The 9,000-nt window shown below is 30.4% G+C and overlaps 2 protein-coding genes across 2 annotated transcripts; both read left to right on the top strand.

Moving 5' to 3' along the window:
• Nucleotides 1–2,456: 2,456 nt before the first annotated feature.
• On the top strand, nt 2,457–4,638 carry LOC146896408 (methyl jasmonate esterase 1-like). Its single transcript, XM_085738360.1, has 3 exons — nt 2,457–3,074; nt 4,018–4,149; nt 4,272–4,638. Exons 1-3 carry the CDS (start codon nt 2,649–2,651, stop codon nt 4,557–4,559), a joined length of 846 nt encoding a protein of 281 aa, XP_085594486.1. The 5' UTR covers nt 2,457–2,648; the 3' UTR covers nt 4,560–4,638.
• A 336-nt stretch (nt 4,639–4,974) lies between these two features.
• On the top strand, nt 4,975–8,488 carry LOC146896407 (methyl jasmonate esterase 1-like). Its single transcript, XM_085738358.1, has 3 exons — nt 4,975–6,748; nt 7,511–7,642; nt 7,768–8,488. The coding sequence occupies exons 1-3, from the start codon at nt 6,383–6,385 to the stop codon at nt 8,056–8,058; spliced, it is 789 nt and encodes a 262-aa protein (XP_085594484.1). The 5' UTR covers nt 4,975–6,382; the 3' UTR covers nt 8,059–8,488.
• The last annotated feature ends 512 nt before the right edge of the window (nt 8,489–9,000 follow it).

Here is a 9,000-nt window from a genome sequence, read left to right as displayed (position 1 = left end):
GATATATATGATAACATGACTTTTATTGACTTGAAACTAGTGCAATACTTATTTATAGCTTATTAATGTTTGCGCATTTGATTTATTCGTTATTACATTCCATTTAATTTTGTTCTAATCTATGATTATTTTGTTAAAGCTTTTGTCAAGTGAAACATGTCAGAGGTTGCAAGAATTGAAGGGCGTGTTAGGTATTGCGCGTTTAAAAAGACGGTTAAGGTTATGATAACACCGACGGACTCTATTGATGATTTGAAGACACAACTTAACACTTATTTTGAGCATCTTGGTGAAAATCAATATACACGTCACTTGTCTGCTCTAATGCCAATGATAGACCTAGGAGAAGATAGAGATGAATTCACATGGAAAACGGCAAGCTATATGCCTTGGCTTATTAAAGACGATAGCGACGTCGGATTTATGTTTATGAATATGGTGGAAAATAATGTATTATATATATATGTTCGTTCCATATGCAATTGTAATGAATGTAAGTAGGGATTTAATTTAATGATGTGTAATGAGTTGTAATGTGTTGTTTGATTATGGACACTATGTTCCGTTTTGATGTATTTCAAACTTTTGTGTGGTTTGAACCAAATGTCGGTTTGATTTAATTATGGACAAATGTAAAAGATATTGTATTTTTCTTGTTTATGACCGAGTTTCATTGTTGTATAATTTGAATTGCCTATGGAAATTCTCTGGTGAAATTACAGGTCAAAACTGGCCTAAAAACGGCTTGGTAAGGGTTAGCATTAATGCAGGACCTGCTGTCTGCATAAATGCTTTCCTCGGCAGTTAACTACCGAGGAATTCCTCGGCAGTTAACTGCAGCCGGATTTCAAATTCCTCGGCAGTTAACTGCCGAGGGGCAAAAGCGTATTTTACATGTGTGTCCCAGCTTTCTCTAATGTGTGAACAGCAATTTTCATGGTTTCATTGGTTTTTTGGATCAACAATTTTAAGACCTTAATGTTTATTAGTTTGTGATTTTATAGATGTGTATTATTTTTAAAAATAAATGGAGAATATGGTGAAATTATTATCAATGAAATTGACACTTGATCATTTTAATAAAAACTATTGAAGGGATTTGAACATTTCAGATTATAACGTTAAACTCTTACTATTGAGCTGATATGATTTAGGATCATTTATGTGTATATGTACTGATTCATTTATGTTCCAAACAAAATATGCTCATCACTTTTCATGCTTAGAGAGAGAAAAAAAATGTAAAATTATATGCAATAATGCAATTGATTTATTGTCTATTGAGTCTATGTTTTGGTGCATGAAACAACAGAATAATTCTTTTATGTGAGTTGTGATGTGTCTATATATATCATGTATGAGTGCCAACCTAACAGTTTGCATAGATAACCAATTTTTTGTTAGAACTTACGTATATATATGAAGAGAGTCCAACTCAAAAATTTAATCCATTATGTAAAAGAATTTCATGCATGTCTAAGTATCTTATTGAACACCTATTTTTTTTCCGAATGATCATTGACAAAGGAAAAAGAATTGGGTTAAATAAGTTTTTCGTCCGAATATAATAGAGATCTTATAAGAAATGTAACGAGTGTTGTTTAAAAAAAATGAAATTATAAGTAACTTTACTAAATTATCCTTCATTAAATATGGTATAGGGAAGTTTTTTTTTAGGGATATGGTATAGGGAAGATAAATTTAAAAAAATTGAAAGATGAGAGAATATTATAATAAAGCGTATAATAGAAAGAAAAAAAAACATCATTAATGATTCATTGGCGTTATAAAACGGCTTATAACTTGAGACATTTTTTTTTCCTTAAAACGACTTATAATTTAGGGCGGATGGAGTATCTTCATGAGTTGAATCAAATTCAAATTCTACTATAATATCAATGTCTATTCTAAGTCTTTCATTATTGATAGAAATGAGTTAGGTTAAAATATAATATATTTTTTTCATCGAATGAAATTGATATACTCTCAAACGAAGATGATTCTAGGTCTTTAATAAATTATTTGTTATTTTATATTTTAGGGTCTTGCTATCTTGTCCCTTAATTAGAGCATAAGTTAAGGAATCCAAAATTAGATTTTTTTTTTTATAGAAAACAATAAAATTTTGACTTTAAAAAGTTGAATAGAGTTGAATGTACAACCTTTAAGACATTTATTTGTATTTTAAAATTCTTAGCATATGTGCCCACACATGTTAGCATTTGACTTCATTTTATATTATTTTAATATTTATGAAAAATTGTAAAAATCAATATTTAAACCACTTTTGAGAGGTCCATATAACACACATCATTCTCAAATTACGTATTTAAACCATTATTTTAATTTTAAATTTTTTATATTAGTTATAACTTATACGTTTTTAGATGGCGTTGACTTTTAAGAACATGTTGCACACTTGCGTTAAGTTAACTCCCAAATTAATAAAATTATATATACATTTCATATTTTCTCTGTAAATTGATTCTTTAGCCTAAAAAATGAATGATTAATAGAAAATAAGCCAAGAAGAATTTATTTTCATAGAACCTTCATGTGCATATATATAAAGGATCGCGGTTCTAATAAGAATATATACGTATTGAGAAGGAAAATATCTATAACTAAAAAAGTTCTAAATTATTAAGATGATGAAAAGGGAGATTCACTTTGTGCACATTCTTTTGTTATTAATTCTTTGTCCTATAATTTGTGTTAATAGTGCAAATTTTGTGCTGATTCATGGTGGAAGCCATGGTGCATTGTGTTGGTATAAGGTTGCAACTATGCTTAAATCAGCTGGTCATAATGTTACAACAATTGAATTAGCTGCTTCAGGTATCAATCCAATACAAGTACAAGAGATTCATTCAATTTCAAAATATTATGAACCTTTGATGACATTTATGGAATCTCTTCCTCCAAAGGAAAAGGTGATTCTTGTTGGTCATAGTCTTGGTGGGGTGTCTACATCTGTTGCTATGGAAATGTTTCCACAAAAAATCTCAGTTGCAGTTTTTGTTACTGCTTATGTGCTTAGTCAAAACCTCTCATACCCTGTTGTTCTTCAAGAGGTAATATTCTATACTCACATTTTTATTTTATTATTATTAGAAACTCCCACAAAATTAAATTATTCATAAAATTGACAATAATTTAGAGTTTCCTCAATTAAATTAAAAATAACAAAGTTTCATTCAAAATATTTTCTCAAGTGTCTACATATATATTACTTTGTTGGGTTAAATATAGTTTATTGTTTTGGGTTAAGTATATATACCTTTTGAATTTTATGGACTACCAATGACATATTTTAAGAATGGATCACTGATAACTAAAATTGAATTTTAAAAATTGAGTGAGGGAAAAAAAAACATATTTAATCCTTTTTTGGGAGTTGTTTATAATTGTTAAAAAATAAAGAGTAGTGCCCTCGTGAGCTTAGCTCAGTTGGTATGGACAATGCATAATAATAATAATAATAATAATAATAATAATAATAATAATAATAATAATATTAATAATATGCAAGGTCCGAGGTTCAAACCTCGGCCACCACAAAAAAAAATAAAGAGTATTCCAGGAATTCCACAATTCATTCTAGGAATTCCACAAAACTTTGATTAAAGACAAAGAGGCCCATTCTCAATATTTTTACTTTTTAGGCTAATTAAAGACAATCCATAGCAATTATTTCTCAATATTTTTACTTTTTAGGCTAATTAAAGACAATCCATAGCAATTATTTGTGTTTATTTCCATACTTTGGATGATTAATTGCATAGTGCACACTTTGGATGCTCTTCTTTATAGATCAGATTGAGATTTTGTTTATCTCTGTACATGACTTTGTTTTTTCTATTAAATAAACTGAGAGCATTGTTTTGAATTTATGAGGTCATGTAACTTTATGGATTTGCATCTCATATAAAGAAGTGAGCCTTGTTTCGTGGACTGTTGCTATCATCGTTTTGATCATATATACAATTTGAGTAACTTTTAGTTTCCATCTTGTAGCAAGCTAGAAGGATTAGTTCTTTAATGGACACAAAGTTTTTCTTCTTTGATGGACCCAACAAACCTCCAACTGCTAGATTGGTTGGACCAAAATTCATGGCATCCAAGATGTATCAATTATCACCATCTGAGGTGGAGTATATGTTAATGATGGCATAAAAATTTAACTTTGACTTGGTATTTTTTAATGTTAATAATAATAACAAGTGATTTTGCATGTTATAATTAAACTAACTCCAAATTGAAATGTGTAGGATTTGACCCTTGCATTGTCCCTAGTGAGACCTGTACCAATTTATAAAGATGTTGAACTATTGTTGAAGGAAACAATGGTTACCAATGATAGAAATGGAAGAGTACCTAAAATTTTTATCATAAGCAAAAGTGATAATTTGATAACAGAGGATTTACAAATGTTGATGATTGAGAGAAGTGGTCCATTTGAGAAGGTGGAAGTGATAGAGGATTCTGATCACATGGTCATGTTCTCTAAACCAAAGAAGCTTAGTTCCACCCTTTTAAAGATTGCAAAAAAGTATTAATCCTTAATTTTAATGTAATAGTATATGGGCTGGACTTATATTTCAATTATGAATAAATTGAGTGTATCCGTTGTTTTTACTTCATTCTTTTGTTTCAAAATAAAGGTGTTATTCCTCTATTTGACGTATAGTTGATAATATAATTGTTCGTATAATGTTCTTAACTTTCACAATCTAGTCCTTGCACTGCCTACTTGCTCTACGGGTTTGTTAGGGTTTTGGGTGTACAGTGCTTCATATAATCAGTTCTTTATCTTTGACTTTCTTTCCAACCAAACCACTGTGTCATCTCCTTCATGTTTATTGTGCTACCAAATCACTAGCTCTCTCTCAACCACCAACCATCCCTCTTACAAGTCTATCTTCGGTTAATCAGCTCTCACCTCATCCACCACCTCTACATTTGTCACATATGGTTTCAACCCCAATTGTAGTGTGAGATCTCCATGGGCCCTCCTAGAAAGCAACCATAGAAACCCTGTGTTTTGGTCACTCCATCACTTTCCAATTTGAGATATAATAATTGTGTTGGAGTTTTTATGATTTTCATGTTTTGCTTTTTTTGCTTGCCTTCTCTTGTTATTTTAATTTGCTTAAAGTTTGTACTCTATGTGTTTGTTGAAACTTGTTGGTACTGTATTTGAGTAAAAATTGTTTCTATCACCAACTTCATCATTCTATATGCTTTGCAAATGCCTTGTCAACATGTGGTTGAATTGACCATTTCAAAGACCTCATAGTCGAAATGACCGAAAACCAACAATAATTTTTTTCCAAGGATAGATGCAATTAAAGTCTATGGATATTTTATTACTCTTTACCATTGACTATATGTAGAACAATTTGGTTTGGCCGTAAGGATTAAGATTTTGGTTTGTTAATGTACTTTTGACTTATGAAATTTTTTTGTGCATTAATAGCATGTATTTGTCTTTCAAAATATGGATAGAGAATGTCTCAATCAATAACCAATTTGATTGTACTCTTGCTATTTTGGCACTTGAATAACACTTATTTTATCATGTAAAAAAACTTTCACAATTGAATGGTTAGGAAAAATAGCATGATATTAGCTTTATATAGAGAAATAGAGAATTTTGTTAATTAAAATTATGAAATTAATTTGAAGCAAAACTTTCTTACCTCAATATACACTTACAAATAGAATTACATTTATCTCACTCTAATGGCACCAATGGAAGCTCGAATTCACTACATTAGGCATGTCGTGTTTAAATATACGTCTTTATAAGAAATATTTAGGTTTAAAACCTAAATATAGGAAACATACTAAAACATTTAGATTTTTCTTTCGTTGATAGTCTTTCTGGCATCTTTTGAGGAATGGCATAGATTGTTCAACTAGTTTTATATTAATGTGGGGCTTCTTCAAAGTTTTTCCTCTTTTTTTATTGTTCAACTAAATTATTCAAATGATTCATTCTTTTTCATATGGGGCCAATCATTTTATTTTATTTTGGTTCAAAGTGGTTTGATTTTTTTTTAATGTGTAAAATTTAAAGCATCAATCGACAATTTTTAAATATATATTGACTTCATATAAAAATTTAGCCAAATTTTTTTGGCTGGCTAAATAACTTTATGTCTGGTTTTTAGCCATAGTATAATAGGTGTACACTATGCTATAACAAAAGTAAGTTTAACAACCATTATTATTAATGAAAAGTTTAAGTGACACTTATTTAGACAGCCATAAAGTAGTTTTTTTTTTTTGTACAAGCCATAAAGTAGGTTTAACAACCATTATATAAGACCAAATTTCTAGTTTTCAAAGACAAGAAAGACTATCATTGATTTTGAAGATGTTTAAACAGGAAAAGCACTTTGTGTTGATTCATGGAGGCATCCATGGTGCATGGTGTTGGTATAAGATTGCAACTGAACTAAAATCAGCTGGTCATAAAGTCACAGCACTAGACATGGCTGCTTGTGGTATCAATCCAAAGCAGATGCAAGAAGTTCATTCAATTTCTGAATACCATCAACCTTTGATGACATTTATGGAGTCACTTCCTTGTGAGGAGAAAGTAATTCTTGTTGGTCATAGTCTTGGAGGGTTGTCTGTGTCTATTGCTATGGAAAACTACCCTCACAAAATCTTTGTTGCAGTTTTCATCACAGCAACTGTTGTCACTCAAAACCTCACTTATCCAGCTTTTCTTCAAGAGGTACTTTGCATACAATGATATACTATTTGCATATTTACACTTTATTGCCAATCAAAATACTCATTAGGGACTTTGATCACAAGACATACCATTGACTTTCCATTTGTAAGGAAAAAAAAATTAGGATTTGAATTCTATCAATAATAAAATCCTACTGAATTTACGTAGTTATGCGATCTACACTTTTGTATCAAAACTTGGACCGTTTATGTGTCAACTTTTGTAAATTGAGTCCAAAATATAATGCCAGAATATAAATTGTCTAATCTTAATATGACAGTTCAAATCATCGATAGTGTGATTGTATGAATGTCGAAAATCTAATCTAAAAGTTTTGCCTTCGAAAATTATGATATTTAAGATTTTAAAATGGGAAGTCAAACATACTAGAAAACAGTGTTAAATTCATATTGTAAAATAAGAATATGTTATCATAAAATTGAAAAATAAGAATGATTGAGGTGTATTAACAAAAATAAATAAAAAAATAGTGGTATGTATCTACTAGGTAGTAAGCACCATTAGTCCATAGTTTGAGAAAATATTGAAATTATTTGGAGTGTTATATCTTTATTGTATTATTCAATGACTAATGTCGATATTGTCAGACTAAACACTTCTAATTTGGTTTGAATCAACGATCTCACAGTTGTATGTGTGAATATAGGGTGGTGTTTTTATCACTTCGTCAAAGGAAAAACAATTACTCTTGTGAATTTAACCCGTGATTTGATGAATATTTTTGGTGTGCGGAACATGTAGCGAAGGAGAAGAATAGGCTCAGCTTTGGACAGACAAAATTTCATCATTGACGGGCCAGACAAAGCTCCAATCCTCTCGTCTGACGGACTCGGTTTGTTAGCATCCAGAATGTACCAGTTATCACCATCTCAGGTAAATAGAAAAATCCAATTCATATAATGTATTTTGATTTGATTTTTAGCTGAAGTTTGTGTAAATATGATTTATATTGATTATTATTAATACTTAGTTAAAGCAAATTCGATTTCTATATGCAGGATTTGACACTTGCTTTATCTCTGGTGAGACCATTACCTCCCTTTTTGAGCGATGCTGATTTATTGATGAAACAAACAACTGTTACAAATGAAAACAATGGAATGGTGCCTAAAATCTTCATCATCTCTGAAAATGACAATTTGCAAACAAAAGATTTTCAAGAGTGGATAATTGAGACAACCGGTCCATATGCTAAAGTGAAAATGATCGAGGGTTCAGATCATATGGTCATGCTCTCCAAACCTACAAAACTTAGCTCTGAACTTCTAAACATTTCTTACAATTATTAACCTTTGAATAAATGTTTCATTAAAGTTTATGATAATGTTTGCATGGAACATGCTACTTATATTGTTTCTGTTTTCTTTCTTGTTTTTTGGATTTAGTAGCATATTGGAAAACCTTGCTCCAAGATCAAGATCCCTTTCTGGTTCTTGTGCTTAAGTCAATAATCTCTTTTGGTGTTTTAGTTGAGCAAACAATATCTGTGCTTCAAGTTTTTTTTTAAGAAGTTAAATAAGTCCACCCAAATTGGCACGGGAAAATCGAATATGAGACTTTGAAGATGAACACACTTCCAGATCACAAACCAATACTACCCGGTCAACCCAAGTGGGTTATTTGTGCTTCAAGTTTGATATGTTGTTAAGTGAAAATAACATTAAATTGACTCGCTTCATCATGATTATATGAAAAATAACATGACACTAATAACATAGCACGTTTTAAACTTGCAAACAAACAATTTCATGAGTCCCTCCGTTACTAAATATAATCATTCATTTGAATAAAAATTTGTCCATAAATTGTTGGATTAATTATTTAATTAATCAATTATGGATTGACAATAATCAATTATTATAAGTTAATATTATAATATAAATTATGGTCTATTGTGTTGAGCACTAATTAGTTGATGAATATGTGTGATAGGGCTATTCTTTTCTAAATGGATCGTGATGGGTTGGACCATTTAGCTAAGTCCAATGAGAGGTCCCTGCCCTCAGCCGTTTAGCTATTTAAACGTCATCCCATCAGACGGTTAAATACTGTTGACCATTCTGAACATTAAAAAACCTGAAGCTAGACGGAATGAGGGTAGTCATCCTCTCATGCTTGTCGGCGATTATCCTTCATCAACGTAATACAAAGGTACACAATTTCTTCATTCATTCTTTGTTAACTATGATATGATATAACTTGTATCTAATGATCCATGGCTAAATCCTAAA

The sequence above is a fragment of the Medicago sativa genome, chromosome 8 (genome assembly GCF_051527215.1).
Source record: "Medicago sativa cultivar Bolivia chromosome 8, Bolivia_mono, whole genome shotgun sequence".
NCBI classification, from domain to species: Eukaryota; Viridiplantae; Streptophyta; class Magnoliopsida; order Fabales; family Fabaceae; genus Medicago; species Medicago sativa.
Note: the sequence above shows the minus strand (reverse complement) of the source record. Positions and strands in the feature narration are given on the sequence as shown.